This window comes from Balaenoptera musculus, chromosome 5, assembly GCF_009873245.2.
Source record: "Balaenoptera musculus isolate JJ_BM4_2016_0621 chromosome 5, mBalMus1.pri.v3, whole genome shotgun sequence".
NCBI lineage: Eukaryota > Metazoa > Chordata > Mammalia > Artiodactyla > Balaenopteridae > Balaenoptera > Balaenoptera musculus.
In genome coordinates, this window is record NC_045789.1 from 59,437,041 (window position 1) to 59,465,015 (window position 27,975).

General features: G+C 32.3%; 1 protein-coding gene across 9 annotated transcripts in view; it reads right to left on the reverse strand.

Annotated features, from left to right (window-relative positions):
- The window catches only part of ADGRL3 (adhesion G protein-coupled receptor L3), an 851,742-nt gene that overhangs the window by 538,279 nt on the left and 285,488 nt on the right, over positions 1-27,975 (reverse strand). For 5 of the 9 annotated variants that reach the window (XM_036853248.1, XM_036853247.1, XM_036853253.1 and 2 more), the window contains exons 3-4: positions 20,907-21,126; positions 2,620-2,823 (exon numbers count right to left, since the gene is read on the reverse strand). In XM_036853248.1, coding sequence (XP_036709143.1) covers positions 2,620-2,823; positions 20,907-20,979 — 277 coding nt within the window. In that variant the 5' untranslated portion in view covers positions 20,980-21,126. Of the gene's footprint in view, positions 1-2,619; positions 2,824-20,906; positions 21,127-21,527; positions 21,533-27,975 lie in introns of all 9 variants that reach the window. The other 4 variants (XM_036853251.1, XM_036853252.1, XM_036853249.1 and 1 more) reach the window with 2 other exon arrangements.

Consider the following 27,975-nt stretch of genomic DNA (forward strand, 5'->3'; position numbering starts at 1 on the left):
TTGTTAAGGCTGTGTGTGTTGGGTTTCTATTTGCTTGTTTGGCTATCAATAGAACAAATAGAGGTTAACTTTTTTAAAGTAATATCAATTTTATTTTCCAATCAAAGATTGCATTAATATCAGTCTTCATTATTTCCATTTTTTTCTGATTTTTCTATATCTTAAATTATCTTGTTTCTATAACATACTGTTGTTTTTGTTTTAGAAAGACAGGGGGAGGAAGGAAGGAAGCTGGAGTTCATTGACATTTTCTAGTTTGAATTCTTCATGTCTTTTGAATTCGAAGAGCTCAAGGTAATGTGGTATCTCCCATTTTAATTTCATTTTTAATAACTGTCCAAGTGTTCTAGCTGTATGTACCATCTTCTATATCAAGAAAGAGTATGCCCCTGTAATATTTACTTTGCTTTCTTTATTCTTTCTATAGGGAGCATTTGAAGATGACCTTCAGTTGTTCTCTATCTCACTGATAAAATTACTTTTACACAAAAGCAACTTTCAAAAAGTATGGCCTCATCATAACAGATTAACATGATTCTGTAGGTTCCTTTTAAATCACATGACATTTACATCAGTCTTCATTTACAAGATCACGTAAAGGTTGCCTTGTACCCTCATTTTTGTCTTTGTCCAAAACAGAATAGAATACAATTTTCCTATTTGTAAGTTGATAGAAAAACGTGACTTAATCCCATTACTACACTGTAATCTGCCACATACGTGGCAAAAAGTAAAAGCCAGTAATATAGAAAAATCTTATTAAGCTATAAAAGTGGCGGAATGTAAAAATTCAGCCAACGTTTTAGTAAAAGTACTATAGGAAAAACTATTCTAATTGACTGGTATTCTAAATTTTTGTCACAAGACAGAATTGTCAGCAGGTGTTTATGTGTGTGTGTGTGTTTATGTTATAGTTGCTGATTTAAACATTTATAACATCTACTCAAAAATTAAAATTCATTTCTAGGTTTCTTCTTCACTAGTACTAGAAACTGATGAACATATATGCATTGGGTAAATTAAATAATATTAATTTCATATTACTATTTTACAATATAAATCAAAAGCCAATATTATGATGAAAACTTTGTGACTGCTGAAGCACATTTTGTGAAAAATGTAACTGCACCCAATTTAGAGAATTTCAGGTTTGAAACGGTAATGCAAAGCAAAACAGAAAAGAAAAAAATGTAGTTCTTAAAGAATGTTTACCATACATTTTCCCTGATTTTTCCGAACACACTGGAGTCAATTCTACATGCTTCTGTAGAAACATATGCACTTACCCACCACCACTGCCCCCCAATCATCACCACTAGGGAAGAAATGTGAATCTGAACTGAAAGATTCTAGCCCACTGATTGAACAATGTGACTCAGTGGACAGAGCCACTGTGAGTGCCAAAGTCACCACACACTTACTCTTTTTATGTGGCTGCAGTAATTGAAGAGTTAGGTTTAAATTTCACAGGTCTCTTAAATCTCAAATTGATCAAAGGGTGATGCATCAACCTTAGTCCCTGAACTAAAACACAGTATTCCAACTTATTTTACCAGGGAGTTCTGTAACGGGGCTTAGAAGATAAGCTCAGCTAATATAGTGGCATTTCATGTTCCTTTGCCAGTATTTCCTGTATAATTATTAAATTAGGCTATAGGAGAGGTGAGTGTGTTTTGGAACAAGGCTTGATACCCATGGTTCCGTCTGCCAAATGCTTCTCAGCCTTTTTCATGCTGCAGACACAAAGAAAATTACAAATATAATATTTATATAATTATATAAATACTTAATAAATATATAAATATTATATAATGCTTGTATATTATGTTATGTTATATTATATTATATTACATTATACATATTATATTCCCTGAGGGAAATTAGAGGGATAAGAGTGTCTGAATTGAGTTTGGTGAGTAAAAAGAAAAATTACATTGCCTAAACATTACATAAAGGTAAAAAATATATATACAAAGTATTGAGGAAAAGAACAGTATTGAATTTTGTGCAAATATTGTATAATATTCCTCACTGGAACTTCAAGGGCTGGATGTCATTCACTGTACTTGCCAGCTGCAGAGATAATATTATAAATAAAGCACTTTCCAACATTTTCATAAGAAAAGTAGGTGGCTTGTGTAAAAATCACTTTTCTATCAGGTTTTATGCTTTAGATGACTATACACAATTCCTAACCAAGATGTTTTCACCATAATCGCCTCAAAAATCTTGGTAGTTTCCACTGATGTGAATTTTATTTCAAACAAGCAGATGATCAGAAATGTTAAAACGTGTCTTTCACAACCATTCAAATTTTACAACCATTGACATTGTCACTAAGAGTAATTGTAAACTTCCTGTGATAATGCGAAGATATTTCAAACGCAATCAGAAATTTAAAGTCAAACGTTCTGAGATAGTGATGAGGCTCTAATGCAGAACAAGCATGCGTTGTTCAACAACAGATCAGGATATCAGCGGGGGCAAACATCAGCCACTATGAGTGGATGCAGAGACTAAGGATATGAGAAGACACATTTGGGCCACTGCCTGCGGCTGAGCCTCCCAGGAGCCCCTGCCCAGCCACCCCCAGCCCTCTTTCCCCACCGCTGGCCGCACCTTGGGCTGAGATCTGAGCTCCTTGGGCACCTGGACCACGAACTCCTCTGGCAGCTCCACGGGGCCCTTGTCCACGATGAGCAGTGGCGCGCTCCGCAGCTGGCTGCTGAAGGAGATGTCTGGGAGGTAGAGCGCCTCCTGGGCTGCGCTCAGCATGTCGTAGTGGAGCAGCAAGGGCTGGATGTCGCTCACTGTGCTTGCCACCTGCGGGGACCGCAGGGTGCACCATCAGACTCCGCTCAGCTCAGGCCGGCCTCAGAGGAGCCCTGCTAGGGGCTATTCCCAGGCTGCTCTCTGCTGCAGGCCATAGGCCCAGGACTCCACCACCCCAGGCCCCACAAACAACCCTGGAGCTGAGGACATCGTATCTCCTAGTCGCTAGTGTGATACTGACTGCGTAACTCTGTCCTAGTTAATCACGATCTTAAGTAAGCCAAAACCTTTATCCTAATTCCTAACAATGATTAGAAAATTAAATATAATTATTGAAAGCAGAGAAAGCTACCTGAAAAAATATAAAGATTATTTATATTTGTTAAAGATTCACAGCATTCTGTTATAATTTATGGGCACTAATATCTGTGTCAATAAAAATACTGGTTACTGAACTAAATATTTACACACGAAAAGCTTGATAAAGTAATGGGTGAAGAAACTTTCAGAGAGGTTTTCTTTTTATTAGTTTCGTTTGTTGTACTGTTACACTTACATGGATTGTTTTATATTTATTTATATGTTTCAGGTCAATTAACCTTTTTGGAAAGATGCTGTATTAAGGTCTGTGATGGACATTAGGGTGAAAAGGATATACATACATTTTTGCCATTTACATACACAGTGATTTTACTGACAAATGGTACATATTACATAAATGAATAAATATGGAAGACCAAGATAATAATGAAAAAATAAAATTGCACACACATGACTATTTTTTAATATTCACAAAACAGTCATACATTATATGATATGAAAAACAGAACGATATAAGTACAGGATTTTGGTTTTTTGGTGAATTGGTACAGATACATATTTCTCTACACTAATTGCAACTAGTGTAATAAATAGGAGTGATAATGAAAATGTTCCTATTAACAGAAAGAAAAAGACTTTACAAGGAAGAAGATTTTGCTTTACATAATTATTTTTAACATATTATAACATGCATATTAAAAACATGATAATAATGCCATAGGGCTACCATTCAATAGTCAGGAGAGAAACTAAGAAATTCGATAAAGCAAGAGAATTTTAGATCATCTTTCTAACACTGGAAGTTTATAAAGTAGCGCTACAATTTCTCGATATATAAAATATTTGCAAATTAAGAGTGAAAAACATGTTCTCCTCCAAATCACAACAAATGATACAGCTCTTATAGAAAACAAAAATTATATTAAGAAATCTGTCAAACAATCCATCTACAATGAAAAAGTTTAGAATATAACTTGAAGGCATCACCCTTAAACAACATTTTTATTTAAACTCATTATAAAGTGTGTGTACTAAAATATCTAGGCAAGAGGTAACCTGAGTGCTATTTTGATAGTTCATGTGAATGAAAAGGTGTCAAAGAAGGAAACAAGTTTTAAGACTAAAAAAGCTGTGAAAATTAAAATGTCTAAATAATGACCTCCAGTGGCATCTTTTCTGATCTTTTAACTTCCAAAATATCATTCTCTTTGTTATCCAAAATGACAATGTGACTAATTTTTGATTATTTTTACATGAATATATACAGGTATGTTTTTCCTAACACCTTTTTTACTGCTCTATGGAAGGAAATTAGGAAAAGATTATAAAGCTATTATTTATCTTGCAAGCTTCAGGTATAATAAAGTTGAAAGATTTTACCCTCAGCCAAATTAACATATAAGGACATTCGGGGTGATGGAACATGCATTTTACTTGTTCATTCATTCAACAAATATGTTTTGAGTTCCCATTATATGCCAGGTCCTTTTCTAGGTGCTGGAGATTTTGGTGAACAAAACAGATAACATACCTACTTTAATAAATCACCCATTCTTGTGCGGGAGATGGAGAATAATGCAAATACATAAACAATTTTAACACAATATAGATATGAGTAAACCATAGAAAGTTTAAGTAGGGTAATATGTAAAGGCTACTCTGTTTAGGTTTTTATGGAAGACATATCTATGGGAGTAAAATTTAAACTGAGATCTCAAAATATTGGTAGTTGCTAGTCATACAAAAATCAGGAGTAAAGAGCATTCCAGTCTGCTGCAAAGGCCTCAGGTTGGAACCACCTTGGTCTGATCAAGAAATAGCACAATGGCCAATGAAGCTGTGTGTAGTAGACTGGGAGAAGAGTAATCTGGAATGAGATCAGAGAGGTAAGCAACAGCCAGATCATGGGCTTTGTAAACCAGGGTAAGGCTTTTAGTTTGGGGACAATCAACCATCTGTTTAGGATACTGAATAAAGCTCCTGGGAAAAAAAGACTAGGGCAGGATAGGAAAAAAGACATAGGAATAATGATCTCTACTGAATCAGAGATCAATTATTTCAGGAAAGGTCAATTGCTAGAGTAGGCAGAGAATTATAATTGATTTAAAATGCATATAGAGTGGAATCACCATCAGTTGAAAGATATAATAGTGCCTGCATTAAATGAAAGAATCTCAGCTTAAACAAGAAACAGACAAAAATGTTTGAACTATAACCGGAAAGCAAAGTCTAGGGACCCAGAAAGAATAGATCTGGATCAAAGAACAAAATAATTCCATGTGGTAAGACTGAGGAAAATAAAAATACCAGGAAGTTAAGTAGACTTTTACTCGTAAATTAAAGGAGATTAGACTCCAAGGTGTTCCATGAAGCTGGATTATCTTATATGTCTATAGGTCAGCCTCTCCTTTAAACTGACCATCTCTATCAAAGGAAACCAGAGTCACCGACCACTGGAAGCAAAAGTAGAGGGGACGTTACACTGCCCACATGGAGAAGGGTTGTTAGAACAGAGCCAGAATCATAATTTTTGTTTTAAAAAATATTGTATATGTTATACTTAAGGTACTATATAAATTCTGGGGAAATATTTACTCAAGTATAAATATAAATCTCATTTTTCTTCCTGAAGCTATTTTAAAAATAAATCTTCAAGGTAAACACCACTGTTATAAGTCTGGTATTCCATTAAAAGCATTGAATCTCAAGTCTGGAAAGAATCATTCAACTCACACAATACATAATAACCCTTAGAGCATCCCTGCTAAAAATCTCCAAGTTTCACACAAGGAGACAGTGATCACAAACTCACTCTGTTCTTGGGCCACCCAATTCCATTTGAAGCAGCAAGTTCTTCCTCACGTTGAAAAAGGTGTGATATCTGTACTCTGGCATTCTCCACCCACTTGTCTAAATTTGATACAAATGGGCTATGTGCAAAACCTATCAAGCTACTCCTAGAAGGCATTTGTCTTCAGATATCTGAAGATAGCCTTCACATCCTGAATGTCTCTTTTCTTCTCCAGATTCATAAGGGAAAGGTTTCTTTCAAATTAACTATGAAAAAATACCCCACAATGTTGTGACATCATCTGTACTTGGAAGGTATCCCCCTTATGCTCCACACCCATCTCTACTTGAGACCACATTTTCAAACTTTGTTGTATGCAATTTTAGGATGTCTCAAAGGTAATTTTGGTTCCAGGGCAGGAAGTAACGAAGAGGCCAATACATCTTGTTCTTCTTTCTTTCTATCCTTCTTCAAAGAGAGAAAAACTTCATTCTTAACTTCTTTAAAAATTACATATCTGATTCAGATTTCATTTTTTTAAAAGAGGGACACTAATTTTTTTTAAAATGTGAGTTGCTTTAATCATTAATAATATTAAAAGTTCATCATAAGTAATGTAAATTATCGCCATAAATTGTCCACATAACTAATTCATATTCAGATACTTTTACTATTTAAACACTTTGATTCTGCTTTCCTAGTGGGCAAGCATGAAATATAAAAATTAATATTTCACAACCTACTGAAATGATCAAAATATTTCCACTATGTTTATGTGTAGTCTCCAAACATCAAAGGCCATCAGAGTATCAAAGTTCCTGAATATTGGCTGTGGGTAAATATGAGGCAAGAAGAAAAGGAAAAATAATGAGCATGTAAGAGGTAAAGTATTCACGATGGTGGTACCAGAGTTTTCATATTATCTGTGGAGCTTATAATTGAAATAAATATTAAAATATCAGATTTCAACAATATATGCCTTCAGAGATCAAAACTGATTTATAATTAATAAAAATACTAAATAAGCATTGTTTCTAACCAATTTCAACTGCTTCTATTTTCTTGTTCACCTTAGGTGAGTAGCGATGTAATTCAATTATTCAGCTTCTTCCTCCAAACATCTATTGATCATAATAGTGAGCCTGGAATCTAGATATAGCAATGGGCTGCAGTACTAAGATATTTCTAAGGAGAGAGAAATGCTTACAACAAGACATCATCAGAGTGTTATTTATCAGAGTTACAGGTGATTTAACATTCATATTCATGAGTCATTCGTCTTTGTGTTTTGGGGTAATAGTTTACCATATCTTTTTAATAATTAGCTAATTATGAGCCTTACAGGGTTTAACTGTACTGTAATGTATGTACTGTAATTATAGCTATGACCCTAACCTACATATTCAATTCTGCCTTTCACTATTATCTCTTGAATATAAAACTTATTCTCTATATGTACCTGCCAAATCCGTTGTTCAAATTATCCTTCTTAACAGGAAATTCTTTCCCCTACTGCTCAGGCTTTCCAAATAACACTCCCAGTATCATGCTTCCTATAATTATTCTAAACTATTCAATATGTACATAATCAGCACCAAATTTCACACTACTTCCCTTCTATTCTCTACTAAAATCTAAAATTTTAAATCTACTTTTAAATTAAAATTTATATCTTCTAAACATTTAAAGTCTTGATTTCTTTTTTATTTCCAAGATTTAAGCAAATACAATACTGCTTTCCTTAAATCAAACTTTACAAACTTTACTTCTTTTGTTTTCTCCTTTTGTTTCTAGCTCATTCTTCTATATGCTGATTTGGTTGGTTTATTTCTAATTTAAATCATAGGTCTACAAAATAAGGCAATTCTCAGTAGGTTATTAAAATGCCTTTGGAAGAAGTCTCCATGAGCTGGTTAAGGAATTTTGATTTGAGTTTCTCTTCTAACAACTATTTGAAATGTCACTGCATCATTAGATTGACGGTTCCAAGTATATTTGTTCATCTTAAAATTACTGATACTACTATCTATGATTCAATGGACTGTTGTGAGTATTCCCTGAGCTATTGTGTGCAAAAGTGTTCAGCTAACTGCAAAGTGCTACATAAATGCTAGAAATTATATTGAAATACTTATAACAACAAATGATTGATTGATACAGAATATCTAATCCAATTCAGTCCCATATCTATAACTATATCTCTCTATCTATCTATGTATAGAGAGAGAGAGGGAGGAAGGGGTGGGAGGAAGCAGGAGGGAAAAGAGAGAGAAAGGGAGACAGACTACTGCTTTCATTTCTTTTCTTATAAGTAAAGGTCATTTTCCAATTCTGCTTCCTTTTGCATACCTGAAAGGCTCTACCTTTCTCCCAGCACCTTCATTTTGGCCATATAAATAAATTACTACTCTCCTGATTTCTCCCTAGAAGTGCGTGTCAACAGCTGCAAAATTCCTTTCTAGGCTGGGTAGTAATCTCTAACAACCGTCATAAAATTTCCAATTCAAGCACCTGACGAAGGATGCCACCAAGTAGAAATTACATCATGGAAGTTCTAACACAGAGAAAAATCTGACATAATTCTGGGTCTTACAAGAAAATGGCTCCGAAGTGATGAATTGTCTACCTATGTATGATGAAGCAACCTTCATAGTATACGTGAATATTATTCAATTTAACTCAACAGACTCCTTCTCTGGGCTGAACTGTTTTATGAAGCATTGGTATGTCCTGTGCGGGCAAGCAATTTTCCCTTCAGACTGGGTTCCTTGCTCTTCTTCTCTACAACAGAGCTGTTACAGTAAAATAAAATATAATACGGCTAAACTTTCACCAGAAGACTGAACAGTCAAGTTATGAAAGCTATATAAGACATCCTGAGACTAGTGAAAGAAGCAAACACTTGTTATGAATAAAGCTAAAGGGAAACTTAATTCCTAGTGTTAAAAAACAAAAGAAACAACATTAAAAGATTATTTTTAATTGTCTTTCATGTATGGCATCTTCCATGTTTTTGCCTAGATTGTAATATTGTAATGTAAATATCTCAAACATTTGTTAAAATGAGTAAGCAGAGTAAGATTTTTGCTATTGATGTAAATTTGTAAAAAAAAAATCAGTTTCTGACAAAAAGACATTATTTTCATTCAAATTAAATAAAATGCCTATTACATATCTTGTTCCTCAGAAGAGTGATAACTAATAGCTTTTTTTTTTCAAACTAAAAACACCTGCCTCTTTGTAAACATAATGCAAACAGATTTCAATTCATGATAACAATAGAAAAATTCTGGAATTTATTCTTTGGAGAATACGGATTTTCTCTTAACTTCCCTCCCTCTACTCCCCTCTTAAAGGATATTAAAATTTTAATGGTATAGAAAATGTGCTTTCAGAATGTTGTAAATAATTTCTTTAAAAATCTTTATAACTGTAGTAATGGAGCACTTTTTCTTAATCATGTTGCCAATTGTACTTGACATGTGGGGAAAAAACAGCAAAACCATACATATTTTGACAGAGATCTGTCTCGTTAGCGAGTTCTTTCTCCCCATCCTAAGTTAACCATAACTGGCATCTCTGAAGGTAGTTGAGAAGAATGAAAACTTTTTATGTACTTTTTTCTGGTAATAAGAGACTTTTACCCCTCCACCCCCTCTTCAACACACATACTAAATGAATGCCTAAATGCTGGTTCACAAGAAAGCTGATATGTTAACAGGCTCACAGGTCAAAACGATCGATTATATTATGTTGGTGATATACACAGAGTGTAATTATTATTGGACACCTACTTTTAAAAATCGGCATAGTGGTTTGTAATCTTTGTGCAGAGGCACGACAACAAGCCTGCCTCTAACGACAGCCTGTAACCCATAAAACATCTGGGCTATCACAGCTCTTCCCACTGGCCTGAGCCATTGTGACTAATATAAAAGGCTTCCTTTTAAGCAAATATGTAGTGTTCCTTGGAGGGAGCATCATACCAGCCTGTTGCTTTGAATTTTATGTATTATACGTCTGCATTATTAAATCATGTGCCCTTAAGGTCTGCATGGTTTCACCAACTTCAATATCAAAAGGAATTTTTAAAAAAAGGATCATTGCTAAATAGTCACCACCATGTTGATTTGTAACAAGCGCTACAGAAAAGAATAGTCGTAATCTAATTCAGGTAGTGTCCTATGATCACTACTCTCATAGTGTCTCTAACAGCCTGGAGAGAAGAAGTGATGTGTGAAAGCTGTTTTTTCTTTTATAAATATAGAGGGTTTTTTTTCCTCTACATGGTCTAATCATATCTGGATCTTTTTTCCTCATGTCATCTGTTATTTCTTAATGCAACAACAAAATTAGTCGGTTTTGAAGTCATCTGAATCCAAGAAAAAAATGAATCATTGTAAAATGCTATTTTAATTTTGCATATTATTTTATCTTTGTATTTAATAAGCAATGATTTCTCTAATTTAGCTCAATGTATTTATCCCCTTTAACTTCACATTAAACTAATAATATCAAAGTAAGGGTACATCTGTCACTCGTTATTCAATTTCTTCAAACTTGGGAAGAACAGTGAAGACAGGAAATTTGATTGGGCTAATAGTCTAATTAAAAGCAACAGGCTTAACTATGAATAGCTTTTCAACATTCTTTTTTATTTTTGCTGATCTAAGCTTAAGATGTTCATTAGTAACTCATTAAAGACTTAGTTACAGTCCAGTGGGTAAGTCCTGAATATAATGATGGAATGTGTGTACAAATGTGTAGGCTCATAATTAGAGAAACTGTCACATTTGGGGATTAAGAATATACAATGCAGTCTTTGAAAACCACTATGGAAAGTAAGTGACCCAAGATGGTGTTGTATTTTAAATTTTGCTTACTATCCAGGTCATTTGGTTTTTAGTTCTAATTCCTAAAGGTATGTTTTAATGACCACATTTTCCCAGGATTAAATGTGTGAGGCTTTGTGTTAGGGCTTTTCTATACATTATTTTACTTAATCCTCATACTATAACAAAGTAGGCCTAATTACCCCTTTAATAAATAAAGAAACTGTGATTCAAATTGGTTAAGGTCATGTTTCTTGGAAGTAATAGAATTGCAATTAGACTCTGAGGCTTGAAATCTTTCTACTTCATTCAATAGAACCATGCAAATTAGGATTCTAAAGCAGTTTAGATTGAATAATACTCTAAATTTCAGTTTCTGGGCTGCATTTAAGTATTACTTTCTAAATACTGACATCTTCCTTTATTCAGGGTTCCTTGAAACTGTAGGAGCTGTTCACAGCATTAACATTTATAAATCATTATCTTTATTTAGTTTTCTCCTAATCTTTTCTTCACAAATAGTAATATTTCAGATAAGCTCAATGGGCTGAAATAGTGCAAGTATACTAGGATCCTTTCCATATAAAACCTCAGGTCCTTTTCCATTTCTCATCTTTTTCTGTTTGTTTGTTTAAAGATGTGATATGAGTGAGTCCAGAGGACACTAATTAAAATATGTAGATTTGATAGAGAGACACAACAAATTGCCTAAATTTCTTGAGATGAATTAGAAGAGGTATTGAGTTGTTTGTAGAACACATCAGAGAAAACGAGTCTACGGAAATAAAATACTCAATATTTATAATATAATTTGTGCAATGATACAAAAAAAATGTAAAAAAGGGGGATTTCCAGAATCTGGAAGGACAAGAATTCAGACTAGAACAAAAACAGAAACATTTCTGGCCACTACAATTAAACCTCAATGTTCTTTACCATTTTCTTAAGGAGGCGTAATTGGAAACTAACTAGAAGAACCCAATGAATTACCTTGCTGTTTTGTGTGTAATTCAACACTATACAGTTCACATCTCAGAATAAAGTTTCAATCATTGTCAATTACTAGTTTTTGCCATCATAAAATAAAAGCAGATTAATGAACTATTTTTAGGAATCAAATATGTAAGTAAAAGAGGAGATGGAGTGGGGCTAGAAAAGTGATATATGATTTCAAAGTGAATTTAAAATAGATGAGATTTAAGTGGCTAAATCCAGGCAAAAAGCCTCTTTTACAAAATGCAGTCTAAAGAATTCTTAAATCTAAATGTATTCTAACGTTGATAACCTGTGGTCTTTTCTAAAAAAGATACTTAAGAAAGCTTACAAATCAACAATAAAAAATAAAAATTGAGAAATGATTAAATAATATTTCTTCAAGTAAGTAATACAAATGGCCAATGAGTACATGAAAAGAAGCTCAACATTATTCATTAAAGAAATACAAATCAAGATTGGGAGTTTAGGATTGACGTGTACACACTACTGTATTTAAAATAGATAACCAAAAAGGACCTACTATATAGCAAACAAACAAACAAAAATTTTTAATTCCGTTTGTCAAAAAGAAAAAAGAAAAAAACTACAATGAGATACTACTTCATCTTGACTAGAATGGCTAAAAGAAAAAAGACAGACAATAACAAGTGCAAGTGAGAATGTGAGAACCCTCATACTGCCATTTGGAATGTATAACTGTGCAACTACTCTGAAATATAGTTTAGCAGTTCCTCAAAATGCTAAATATAGTTATCATGACTCAGCAATTCCATTCCTAGGTGTATACCCAAGAAGTGAAAACATGTCCACACAAAAACTTGTACATGAATTTTCATAACAGCAGCACACAAATTAGCCAAAAAGTAGGAATAATCCAAATTTCCATCAACTAATAAATATAATGTGGTTTATTCATACAACAGATTGTTATTTGGAAACAAAGAAGCAAGTCACAAAAGATAAAAAATTGTATGATTCCATTTATACAAAATGTCTACAATAGGCAAACCCATAGAGACATTGATTAGTGGTTGCCAGGGACTGGGGAGAAGGGGAAACTGGGTATGACTATTAATGGGTACAGAATTTCTTTCTGGAGGACTGATAACATTCTAAAATTGATTCAGTGATGGGTGCACAACTATGCATACACTAAAATCCACTGAACTAAACACTTTAAGTGGGTAAATTTTATGGTATGTGAAATATAAATCAATAAAGATATTTTTAAATCCCCATTTATACATTAAAAAAGATAGTGGTGCATCAGATCTAGTTTTTTTAAAAGCTACATGGCATCTTTTATAAATATTTTCTTCTTCCTTTATCACAAGAGGACTATGCTTTTCTGACTCATTTATAGATGTGGCTATGAGGAAGAGTTTTAATTAATGAAAATGGAAGCAAAAGTAAAGTGCACTATTTCCAAGCATACCATAAAAACTTTCCATTGGAATCTTCCCAACGCTTGTTCTTCCTTCCTGTAGACAGGAATGGCAATGAGCCTCAGAAAGATTTTGGAACCCTTGTTCCAAAATCAGACTGGGTCTCTGAATAACTGTGAGAACAAGAGAAGGGCATCCTCCCAGCCCCTACCACATATACACACACACACACACACACACACACACACACCCACATCCAACCAGAAACACTTACCTGCCTTGGAATGCTTGGTGAACAAGAAAATATTCTCTAGAATCCATTATTCATTTTGGAATCTACTGTGACTACAGCCGAAGTTTATCCTATCTATTACATTGTTCAAGAATGGAAATTAAAGTAGGTAACTCAAATTTCTTTCTCCAGAAATTTCATAATATATAATTGGAAACACACACACACACATACACACACACACTTGATTTGATCCCTATTTGACTACTTCTTGTCTTAGACATTTGATTTTCTGAGGACTCATTCCTATCAAATTACACCACAAACATACAGAGTGCAGTAATGTTTCAGGGATCTCTTTTACAATTGATCAATTTGCCTAATTTTGAGACTTTATCTTAATTACTGTACTTTCATAATATATATATTTATGTTCAATTTATGTCATCCTATTACTCTTTTCATTTCATATTAACGTTTGTTTAATATTCTATATATATATATATTTTTAGAATAATTTTGTTGAATTTCTACATAGAAAAGCTCACATCAGTACTCTGAATGCAGTGTGTGAACATATATATAGATTAACTTGGAAATAACTTACAATTTTGCTATTCCTAGTCTTTTCATCTAGGAACATAGTATATTGCATGTCTTCTTTTATAACTCCCAGTAAGTTTCACATTTTTCTTCTCATAGGTTCCATGTAGTTCCTGCTATGATACTTCCTAAGTAACTCAGGCATTTCATTGCTGTTTTGATGGAATCATATATGTATGTTTGAATCATACACCTGAAATCAGTACTCCCATTAATTCTGGGAAAGTTATTATTTCTTGAATTGTCTGACTACATTATACTCCTACAAATAATAATTATATCTTAATATTTGAATATTTACTCTTCTTATTTATATTTTGTCCATTATTATAGTAGCCAAAATTTGTGGAATTGTTTTAAACAAACTGTCATGATAACAAGCAAGGCTGTATTGATCATTTACTACCATTCATTTTAGATAGTATTAATTATTAAGTTATTAATTATCAATTATTAATTATTAAATAATTATTAATTAACCTAAAAATGAATCATTCTTTTACTTTCCATATCTCAAGAGATTTTCTTCTAGGCGTACTAAGATGCAGTCAAATTTTATATACAACCGTGTTCCATTTTACTGCTTTTTGTAATGGTAATGTATCAATGACCTTCAATGCTGAGCCCTCAACATATGGTTAAACAATGGTTCATTCATATGACACGTTATCATAATTTTTTGAAACTTTAATGAGATGCTAGAAATGTCTGAATTTTAAGGTTAAGTCAAAATTAAATATATAACTTTTATTTCTAGCATTATTCCAATTTTTAAAAAAATGTGCATACACATAACTGCAAAAAAAATCTAACAAGCATTAATATTAATTATACCACTGGGTCATGAGATTATTGGATTTTTTCTTTCTGATCTAAATTTGTATGAGGAGAATTACTTTGACAATAAAGTAGGAGACACTGGTAATGACAAACAAAAATACATGAGACTATGTTCTTGTGCTCTGTCAGTAAGCTACAACCTTGACTTCTGGACAGTCAAATCACCACAATCTATAGTATGTGTAGATGAAATAAACACTGGAAGCTTATCAAATGTCATTGTGAGAATCTATTTTTGTACAAAGATGTCTATCTATTACTTTTGTAAGTACAACTAGCATATTTCTCTTGCAAATCCCTAGCTAGCCTAGCTTATTTGATCAAATCCTTCATGTATAATTTTTCTGATAGGAATACAATTTTCTTTATTTAAAGAAACTAATTCTGCCATGATGGTAATATAGGGCAAATATAGATTCAAATAAAACAAAAATGTAAGTATTAAAATGTAAATAGTTTATTTTCGACTTATCAATTAAAAACATGAAATAGAGAATATATTAACCGTATGTTTCAATAGGGCCTTATTCTAAGCTGTCGAATTAAAACAGATCACAATATAATATATAGTGTCTGATTTGCATGACAAATCAATGAGACTCTTTCCTATTGCATTTCAATTTTTTAATTGGTCATTAAGTAATCATTTCCCAATCAGAACGGAGGAAATAAATGTATGAAAAATGCACTATGGCTATTTATATTAAATTATAAATATAAGAGAACTATTCTTACATTGAGAATGAAAGTAAATAGCAATGCAAAGAAGAGGAAAATAGATAATCAGTTATTTATATATTATATATCAAAATACTTTGAAATTCATTCAACATCAAGTGTATGATGACCATCCTAGTGCAGTCACAGTCTACCCCAAAGCCAAGAAATACAAAAAAAATGACCCTAAACCCCCCAAATAGTCACAGTACATAAAATCTGAAAATAAAAAATGTTATTTTATTCTCAAGGTATACCCGTGTTACTCATAGAGTATCACTACAATAAAATTCACATATAACATGTTTTGCAAGTGCAAAGGCAAAATAAAACTATTTTCCAATTGCCAACCTGCATACCGAATGTGTAGGGAAGGCTCCTAAACACATTCTTACAAAGGAAAGCTGTCAGTCATGCATATTTGTAGTAAATATTGTGATGTTAGAGACTGCATAGCTAACTTTCGAAATATATATTTTGAATTTCAGTACCGAGGGGCTAACGTAGATGGTGTTGGATGTGTTCGCAGTAACCTCATATAACATGATAATGACAAAGATTTTTCGGTATAACATATTTGACCATAAAAACAGTGATATTACTGCAAGTATTACAAATTGCCTAGGCTGGCAGACATTATAAACATTTAAAGGATGATTAATGTCTAACACTAACAAAGTTAAGCAGAGCTTAGAAGTCAACTTGTCTTTTTCACAATTAATAAAACATGACTTCATAAAAAAATTATACGGTAATATGTTGTGTTATAAAATGTAATTTTGTACTTTCTCAAGCTTTACATTTTATTAGAGGTTAAAAAATAAATTATTATTTTAAATCATTGACACATTAAATACTATTATAACTGTAAAAATAGTTAATAATAAAATGCAAATTACATAAAAACATATAGTACGAAATATATATGCGTTCGATCACTGTTTTGTCCCTGCTAAGAACTGTTTATAATAATTAACTTCTTGAAATAATAAAGAGCAGGTTTGCCTGTGAAGTCCATTAATATATAAATATACATTCAACTTTAATGACAAAAAAATAGACTTGCAGAAAAAAGTACACATATGGTGGTCACAGAAGAATTTTTTTAAATTCTACTTTTTTCTGCAAAGGTACCATAAAAAATATTGTTCCCTTTAGCACACAGTAAGCTCCAAGGATCCTGTTTTCTATCTTTTTAATTGTGACAGTTTCTAAACACAGTTTAATTAAGATGAGATGCAGTTAAAATATTTGAGCACCCCAATCACCTTCTCAACTCCCAACACACTGTGGCTTGGGTGACATCCCTTCCCAGGACCAGATCTCCTAGTCCAGGTCCTACACTGAAGCATATTGCTTTACTGCCAATAAGGATGAGTCCCAGGTGCCCATGTTATCACTTGATTTTTGTTCTCCGATTCCCCCTTTTTCTCTTGCTCCCAGCAACATCAATAGAACAAAAAAAACTTTTATCTTCATGCAATACTACATTAGTTAACAGAAAAGAACTGGCCATCTGCTTTAGCTGCTTCTCTTTACTTCTGCCAGGTCTCATTGCATTATAGATAAGGATTTTATGGCTGTACAAGAAGGGGGCACAGTCATGGTAAACAGAAAAAGAGAAATACAGAGGTACACAGAGACATAAAATATGGACAGATAAACACAGAACTAGAGACATTTCTTAATTTTAAAATTGTGTGTGTATATATATATATACACAATGTGGATATACTAATTAATTTTGTTTTCCTATAAAAACACTGGCCAGACTTTCTAGGATGATGTGGGAGATTATTCAACTAATGTAAACATTATTCAGAATTAATTCTTCAGCTTAGTTTCTAATTTTACCCATGTAGAAATCATGCAAAAAATGTTTCTCTGACAATTATATACTACCAATTATATACTACTACCACTGACAATTGACAATTATATACTAAGCCTTTATATATATATATATACACATATATATATCAGTTTGATAATAATTTTGTTTAGATACTAGTATTAAAATTTTCTGGCAAAACTTAAATGCTGAGGTCCAAGTAGCAAACGATTTCAATTATTAGGGTAAGAATAATGATAATTACGCATTTTCCTTATGTAATGCTGAGAGGTTTAGTTCTATTTCAAGGTAGTTAGGGGTAGGAAAATAAAATATAAAGATTTATTGAATGCCAAGCACTATGTTAGAAATATTCACATATCATCCCATCCATTTCTTAAAATAACCGCACATGGAGTAAGCGTTCATTCTTGCGGATGAGAAGTAGATTTACAAATGTTTAAGTTACTGTAAGCTTGAGGGAAAAATTAAGAATCTTTTGTTCACTACCTTACCTTTAGCAACTAGCACAGTTTTCTGGCTCATAGTCTATGATAAATGACACTTGTTAACTAGTTTACCAGGTAACAGTGTTACAGTGCTTGTAAGCAGTAGAGCTGAAATTTTATCTCAGGTCTGTTAGACTTCAAATCCCAGTCTGCCTGTGCCCAGAACATGGAAGAAGCAGGTAATCTACCTTTCTGCCTTATCTGCTCCCAAAGGACCAGGAGAGTTGAGGTGGTATTTTTTCTGTAGGGAAGAATTGCCTTGATAGTAACTGATTATCTACTGGCCTTAAGACCAGAGCTTAAGAAGCTAAGTCCTTTGTTTTAAAACCTCTCTGGGTCTCATGTGCAACCTTAGTCAAGTTCTTTTGCCACTTGCTACCTTAATGATTTTACTATAAGAAGTTAATGATAATGATGATAATAATAAATAACATTCAACCCATGAGAATGTTGTGATAATTAATTGTACCAATACCTCTAAATTTTATGGCTACAGAATTTATAGTCATCATTATTATTTACTCTGGAGAAAAGGCCAGCAATTCGGGTAATACCCAGAAAAGTTAATTCTCTATGGTCTCAAGGACAAATGAAGCTAGGCATCTCAACAGCAGTAGGCAAAGAGACGCTATCAGGGGATGTTTTGGAAACGAGTACTTCTATAACTGAGACATCCACTTTACCTCAGTCCTCTAAGGTTTCGAGCTATATGGTATTCCTTTAAGCCAGGACTGGGACGCTATGCTATATGGGACTCTAAAAATGCCTATCCTATTAGATTTCAGCACTGATCAAAGGCACATACACTCCTCTGTCTATGAGCATGATGGATTCCAAAAGGCTGCTCAAGTGAAGCCCTTTATTTACAAGCCCGAAGTGGTATCACAAAGGCAATGGAGAAAGCCTCCTATGGAAGGCAGACAAAACTGATTTGCATTTTCTCTGGTGTGAAGTTTTAAAATACTTACACAAGGTAATAAGAATAAAGTTTATAAGTGGAACGCTTCTATATTGTTCATCCTGATATGGTTCAAAGTCAAGATAATATAAAGTAGTTCACATACAATGGAAAGAATTACTTTAGTTTTTAGCCAAAATGTTTTACATTTTTTATATACCAGGCTCAATATTCTCTGTGCCCTATTAGGAGTTTTTAAATACTTCTCGGGGCTGCTTGGAGAGATTGTGTGTGTGTGTGTTTGTGATGTGTGTTCAGTACAGGCCTTAACTCAAGACCTATGATCTAAGGCTCAGCCATGTTTGGGGCCCACTGAAATACACAGTAGGTGTCAGTTTTTGGAGACCAGAAATTTCACCTCTGAAAAGGGAGTCTTTCTTACAATATCTATTTCTGCTATTTTTAACCTACCTTGCTCTAACAGTGCAATTTTAGACTGACTTTTTAAACTTGACTTGTACATAGAGTTTTGTTTTGTTTTTTTCTGAATATCAACATCAAATGAAAAAGCTCTCAGGGTTAGCTAATTTCTAGTTGTTATCATTTACTGGAACAAAAATAAACTGGAGGGGCAGATAGTATGATAAAGGATATTAATGTGTTCAGTCACTTAATATCTGTCATGCACTGTGCTAGATTCTTTACATATGCTATTTATTTAATCTTCAAAGTAACCTTATGAGTGAGGTGTTTTTATAACATCTAAAAGCCTAATTAGAATCATCTTTAGATATACAGATAATCAGAAAAGCACTTGTTTAAAGCTGTATAATTCTTATACTGTCCCTTATCACAAAATGTTATATGTGCCTCAGTATGTAAGTGCTACATCAGTATAAGAATTAAGGAAAAAATTTGAAATATTTGACAAATTTACATTGTTTAAAAGTAGATGGTTGCATAATTTTACTTTCGTTTTTTAAAAAAACACTATCATATAGCGATTCGTTTGAAATAAAGGTGTTAAATCAGGGGAACTTTAGGGAAAATGTCGAGAGAAGTGATCATATCCAGTTTTTATACTGACAGCAGAATGCAGAATTCACGTTGAAACTTATGAATATGAGCCAAATTCGGATTCACATCACTGACGAACTACAATAGATTCCTGTAGTCAATTAAAAACCAAAAGTAAGCTGAAGAGGCTAAAAATGCAGTTCAGCTGCTTGCTAAACTATAATATTCTGAGACCTTCTAAGCAGTGGCAAATACAGCTGTGTCCCTTTTTCTTTGTTCTACTTACCATTAATGTATGAGATAGTGACTATATTATGCCATTTTCATCTTAGTGCAAAACCAATGATAATTAGTAGAAAACTTTAAATTGTGAAAAAGGAACATATATATAGACTTTAATTTGCCAATTTTTAGAGAGATTCCGTGAATATTGTACTAAGTGGTACAGAATTTGTCTTGCTTATTTATTGAATAATTATATGTTTTATAAAACTTGCAAAGGGAGATCATTTCTTAACTATCATACTCATGTTATAAATACCAAGCTGTCTAAATGAACAAAGAACACAGTCTTTTATGAGTATATTACATGTTTCAAGAAAAATACCTTTTTGCATATGTTGATATCATTTTGATGTTGTTGGTTTTTTTCCTTTTTTTGCTTTGAAAGGGATGTGAGAATTTTGCTTTAATGAGAGGTTTAATTTTTATTCTGTTTGTTAAAGATTGAGGAGAGTAGTAAACACTCAGAAACAAATGATTACTTGGTTCAGGAAAGTAGATTTTTGGAGTGTTTTCTTTCAAATGTGCATACTTACTGTATTAAAAGTTATTTTACCTACAAAAATATGTAAATAAAAATAATTCACAATAAATGATATAGTTAATAATTCAGATGACATTCCTTAAGTGTGGTAAAACAAAGAATAAAACATGCATTATTTTTTTAAAAAACTTTGGTTAGATATACATTTTAAATGGTATTTTAAGAAATCAAACTCGAAATCCTATTTATTGCAGCTTAAGGTACATTACTTACTGCTATTAATATATGGTAGGCAAAAGCTGCAAAATCATAGAGCAAAAATTTAGAAGAAAGGGTCTAGTGTAAACAACTAAGACAACATTAAGCATCACACAAAAATATAATTAAAGGACTTACCATGAACTATCGGTGCTAAGAGCATCATGAAGACTAGTAGCTGTGATGGCCACATGGTCGTGTTCTCAGGCATAAGAGTGCCTCAAGAGTGACTGTTCCAAACTTGAAACAAAATAAGTGTCTTTCTGATTCTTCTGTAGTCCAAGACCGATGATTAAAAAAAAAAGCTCAAAAGGAAATATTCTTCAAAACAGAAACACCAATATCCCAAATCTGAATCCTGCAAATAAGAAAAGAAAAGGGTTATCAAATATAGGTTTTCTCATTTCCTTGAAAATTTCCTTCCTGAATATAACATCTGTATACCGTCTTCCTTCTTCATTTTAATGAATACATGCATCATGTATAAAAATAAGTAAGTAACCTAAGGTACATTATTTATGCATGTATTAGCACAGTGTTTACTTCCCAGCCCCCAAACGGACTGAAACAAATAATTCAGTCTCGCTGGACAAAGCAGTATAAATATACTATACTCATTTGTATAATAATTAATGATTAGTTTGTATAATTTGTTAATGTGTTTAAACAGATTTGGTACTTAACTCTGTGTAAACATTTTCCACAAATATAATTTTTGCTAGTAATAGAAAAGTAAAAAAAAAAGAAATCATTCATTACCATTACTGTGTGTTTAAACAAAGAAAGTTAAATGCATGAGTCTTACTTTCATTCCAGGCTCTAATAATCATTCAGAAATCATTCCACATATTAACTATATTACTTTTCTAAATACTTTTATAATTAAATCTGTGAAAATTATAGATTTATGTTAATTAATTATGCTCAATCATAATCAATTCATTCAACAGAACTTTATTGAGTGTCCGCTGAAATACAAAGTACTGTGCTAGGAACATAGAATAGAATACTGAGTAAAACATGCAACCTATCCTCCAGGATCTTACAACTTAAAATAAGGAATCTGGCTTAAAAGTGTTAAGTGAATATGGAAGACATTAAAAACTGTTAGCATTGTAAAGTTATTTTACTGAACCAAACTGATATAGCTGCCCCCTCTTTAAAGTTTGCACAGACTTATCTTAGGAAGTGAAAATACTAAAGGAACATGACCCAAATTTTGAAGATGTTTATCACAGTGAGCATTTTTAAAACTGATCAAATGCAAACTGGATCCTACTTTTCTTTCCTTCTTTCCTTCTCTCTCTCTCTCTTTCTATTTTCTGTTAAAATGAATGGTATACATTTAAAATCATTTCACATTTCGAGTATAAGTTTAAAATTTTTCTGGAAAGGAATATTCAAAATAGAGATAGTTTACTGAGGATTGTATTAAGCCTCATTCTACCAAAACATATTCCAAAGTATTTTTGAAGTACTTGCCTTCATTATAAGGCAAAATTACACAGATTTATCTGAATCTCTGGCACCACTATTCATAGCATGGTAATTAAGAGCACAGATTCTGAAGCAAGACAACCCAATTTCAATTACTAGCTCTACTAGTACTAAGACCTTGGGCAAGTCATTTAAGCCCTCGGTTCCTTGGTTTCCTATCTGCTAATGGTGGGGGAGTAATATTAATTCATATGGTTATATGAACATTAAATAAGCTAAAAATCATCATTTTAGTTATATACAATACATAAAAATATGTATTGCTCAGAACAGTGTCTAGTATGTAATAAGTGCTATATATCTTAACAGTTATTACACATCTCATTACTTTTCAGTTTTATCCTACTCATACTTTTTAATGTGGTTGTGTAAGAAGCAAGACCATTTGATAAATCAAGCCAAAAATATTTATTGAGTCACTATTGTACAGACAGACTCGGAAAACGCTAAATCTGGAAATAACAGATATAATAATTTTCTTTATAAACTCACAGACATTATAGAAAAATGAAGCTCATAATAAACACTCTCATAACATTTTAATTTTACAAATAGAGAAAGCATTGACAACAAAAAAATGTGGCTGAGATAAAATAAATTATGTAAAAAGGAATCATGCTTAACATTTTTCTTTTGTTTTCCTTATTCACACTCTGACAAGAAAACATTTAGAACTTTTCCTTAATTACCATAAGTGCCATAAGTGTTTAACTTTTTCTTAAAATAAATTTGAAAGCAGGTGCTAATTTAAAATTGCATTCTTTTACATGCATGTAATAATTAATGGATACTTAAAGGAGGATACTTAAATTGACTGATGCATCAACAAGTAAACAATTACCCCCTCACATTCAGTTATTGTCTTTTTTTCCCCTCTATAACTATGGCAACAAGAGATATGTATATACACACAGACATGTATACACAAACACCTACACACATATACGTAAGATAAATATATACAGTACTGTTTTGCAACTGAAAAAAAAAATTGAGGGCAGCCATCTACGTGAGTTATTTATACATTATTTCAAAAATATATACTAAATATCTACCATGGTGGATATTATTGAGATCACAAATAAAGTAGAACAATTTTTCTCACAACTCCCATTGTAATGGAAAAGACGTAGTAAATGAAGTCTCAACATAAAGAGAAGAAGTAACATTTTATAGTTCCTATCATATTCCAATCAATGTTCTAGATATTATACAATTATATGATTTAATTCTCCATACAAATCTATCAGGTAGATAATACTGTCTCATGTCGACTGAGAAGTAAAATCAGACAAGGTTACTCAGCAAGAATTTCATACCAAATGTCTGACTCCAACATCAGTGCTCTTTCCTCTCTCTATGGTAGAATAAACAAGAAGATGTATGAGCATAACCAGGGGTAGTAATTGTGCAAAGGAAGGGGGACAATGTAGCAAGTTTCCAAGGAAGACTTAGGCCTTGCTTAAATGTGTTACCCAATTGTGACAAGTAGAGAAAAAGGGAACAGCATGGATATGTGAGGTAGAAGTGGAGGGACAAAGAGAAAGGAGAAGAAGGACATGTTTAAGAAGGAAACCAGCCTAATTATAACACTGTACCTTTTGGAGGAGCCGGAAAATTATTTCCATAGTGAAGTATGAGTATTGCAATTGTTAAGTCTAGCTTTAGTGAAAACCAGAATAGTTTATTTCATATGACATAGTATATTGTCACCTTGATGAAGCAATGAGAGAGTTACTTTATAGAAAGGATAAGAAAGTGTTATCTATTATTTATAATAATGGCTTATTTTAAGATATCACAGCAGGGCATAAAGCCACGTCTACTAAGATTATTTTGCATTTGATTTGAGCATAAGAATTTGTTTTCATGATTACTCTGTAAACAGAGGTGGGGAAAGGAATTTAGATGAATAGAAGATATTACTTGAGGAGGGTAATATGTTTTCACACCCTAGCCTCACCACCCATGGACCTCTCACCCACAGCCCCACAATAATGTGCTAATTTGGGCATATATATAATAAAATTGCAATAAGTAAACTATATAAATTTTAATAGATAATGTTCCAGACAAGTATGATTATAATCTACAGAAGGATAAACTACCACTCTTTAAATACTAACTTTAAAAAAAACAAAAAAGAAAGAAAACTTTCTGGGATGATTTTTTTTTTCAAATTTATGTGTTGTCATTAACTTAACCAAACCAGTTTTCATATAAAAGGGATTTTCACTCAAGTCATTTCTGAAACATAGCTCTTCAAAAACACATAGAGAAGAAAAACCAAGAAAAGACATTAGGGGCTCATTAAGTCATATATAGACAAAATAATTACTCATAAAAAAGATTTACTAATGATAAAAAGCATTTGAAAAGTCAATTTCAACATGTATTTCCATCTCCAGAGAAATTTCTTTGCCTTTTCTATGTACAAAGCTCTGTGTTAACACTATGGGTCAAATGAGGAGAGTGTGTCTACAAGTCTCTGATCACCGTTCTAAAACAACTTGCAGTCAAATAGGAATGCTAGAAGGTATACTCACCAATAATTAAAGCTGTGCAAAATGTGATATGTGTTATGTGAGATAATCTAGAAACACACACACACAAAAACTGCCAGATTTTCTTTTGTATGTAACAGCAAGGGACTTAAAAGCATGCAAACTGAATATTCTGGTGCTAGGCAAGTTTACAAACCTCTCTGAATCTCAGTTTCTTCAACTACGAAAGAGAAAACAATATTCACCTTGTAGCTTGGTTGAGAAGATTAGCGATAGCATAAATTATTGTCTGATGCAGAGATGTCGTGTCATCGTGCATGTCTGTCAGTGCATGTCTGTCATTCGCCAATTCCTTTGTTTCCTTAATTCTTTCAAAACTGAGGAAGAGACCACATGCCCAACTCCCACACCTTTCACTTACACGTTTAGGAAACTAATAACACACTCTCCTTAAGAGAGATGCACACTCAAGAATTCTATGGCTGAATGGTGGCTACTAAAACAATGTGAGATTTTATTTTAAAAAAAAAGGATTTTCAGTATGCTTCACTTGTTTGAAATATACTTTGTTACTTAGGCTACTAATTTCCAGTAACAAATCAACACATAAAAGGCTTTAAAAATTATTATTGAAAGACAGTGTTTCTAACTTTTACCATAGATTATCACAATATGGCAGTTTTTGCCTGTTACCCTATCTAAAACTTGGAAGGTATATATTTCTAATGCAAACTTTGATTAGGTAAGTGAAGTTTATATGTCTTCCAACAAAGCTACCTAACTTCACTACACTTCACAATATTCAAAATTAAAAAGTGAGGTTGATTAAAAGTGTCCTAATTTATATCATTAACATTTAAGATTATAATTATGTAACTGTGTGATCTGACTCATGTTCCACTAAATATTTTTTTTAAATCACATTTGTAGACTAAAAATAGTCTACAAATGCTTTATGTAAATAAAGTGTTTCCTCATAAACTGCATGGAAAATTCCTTATTTTTTTTTTACATTTAGACTAAATTTTATTCATATCTAGCACAATTATACTCTGAAACTATTTGAATTTTTTTCGTTATTGCTGAAACAAAAGTTCTTCTAAACTTAAGACACTGATTTTACTTTGAGGAAACTGGCACCTTAAATTCTGATGTCATAACTTTTTTCCCATTTAATTTTTTCATGTATCCTTCTTCTCAAATCATATTTGAAAGCTATTTTTACTTTATATTAGCTTTCTTTCTACCCTCTAAATAAAGATTAGGATTAGAATCTGAATGTCACTCATCTTGGAATTGTTACTTCTATGTTAGCTACTCTTAATCACATATGCATAACTTCCAATCTTTTCCCAAATTAAATTGCATGTTATAATTATACCTACCTCCCCTCATAATAGCCTAGAAAAGACACTATAATATCTTCTTTATAATAGTTTTACATCTCCCCACCTATTAAATGTTCACTTATTACAAATTCTGCTAACTACAAATTTTACTCCATATCAACTTTACAAATTTTTATTAATCTACATTTCGTGTATTTACATGTTTTGTCATTTAAGTCTTTTTAGAGCTTGATTGTTTTTGCATGTTTGGCATGTACTTTCTCAATATTTTGACTCTGAAAACTGAAGCACTGCAATTAGGTTCAAGGATCTTTCCTTTCTTTCAATATTTATGGAGTCAAAGAACTTTATATTAAATAACAATTAAAAAGTATTTAACTACGGAGTCTGATAACAATACGGAGCTGAATGTTCGAGCAGTGAATTCTTTTTTAAATAGCACTAGATCCCTTTGGAGATTCGTAGAAAACAAATTCTCCATCATCTTGTTTAATATTTTCAAGAAATATTAAATATGATCAACCCACATATGTTTTTTTCATCACTGTGTTCCAAGAGATCATCACTGAATACAAACAATGTAAACTGTGGTCATAGGAGATGTGTCAGATATATATGGCATGATTCTTGCATTAAAGAAGGAAGAGGAGGAAAAGGAGTAGCAGGAGGACAATAATGGGACAGAAAAGAGGAGGAGAAGAGATAATGCAAAAAATTAAAAATAATAAAATTTAAATCCAAATATGATAAAGAAGGGAGTTAAAAAAATAAAGGAGATAACATAGCTTGGAAAGTCTGGAAGACCTGCAAGAAGAGAATGATACTTGTGCTAGGATATGAACAGATGAAATTTCACTAAGAAACAGCATATTACAGAACTGCAAGTTATCTGGTATGTCAGGTCTACTGGGCAAGTAAGGAACAAGAGAAAATCATATAGACAATGCATTTGGGTAAAACAGGAAAGGTTCTGAGGGCTATACAAAGGAATTTGAATTCAATTTGCTTAGTTTCCAACTATGAATTTTGAAGATTTAAATAATATTATTTTTTTTAATTTTTAAAAGCACAAATTACAGAAATAAATAAAAATCACTGCAAACAGAAGATACAGGAAAAAATTAAATCAGATTAGAAGTAGGGAGAATAGTTCAGAAATAAAACTATGTTTCCACTAGAACTTTCACTCATTCCTTTCCTACTATCTTCTCCACAAGTTTCAAAGCAATCAGAGCAAAGAAAGACCTATTTGTATACAATTAAATTTTTTTAAGATTACTTAACACACTTTTCAAGCAATGAAATGCTAAATCTCTACACATTGTCTGAAATGTTAACAAACAATATTTTTTATTGCCTAAGTAAAACACATATTGCCTTATAATTATATTTCAAACATAATTTGATGCTATGTTAGAAAACAAGTAATCTAGAAGGTAATTTTAATAAGGAAGTTCTCTAGAGTAAAAGTCCCATCTAATTGTCTTTCAGATAATGTTATGATCTAACAAGTGTCTATTAATGTTTAGGAACAAATTTGGATTTAATGAACAATGCTATTTTTAGCTTTAGGGCAACATATCATTTAACCATAAAATAGACTGATGTTTTACTGAGGATCATTTTCTTGCCCAGTGTCCTTGAGTTAACCTTCTCCCTGAGATCCCACAAAGCAACTGATTGGAGTTTGTTTCCAACAGACTTTGGATAAGACAATATTTTCCTCCATTGATATGTTCAATAGGAAATAAAAATCAATGAGTCTGAAATTAAGCTAACTATAAATAATTACATTAAAGCAACTAGTTTGGGAAATAATTGTGTTTGAAATGAGATAACTTAAAACTAAAAACTGAA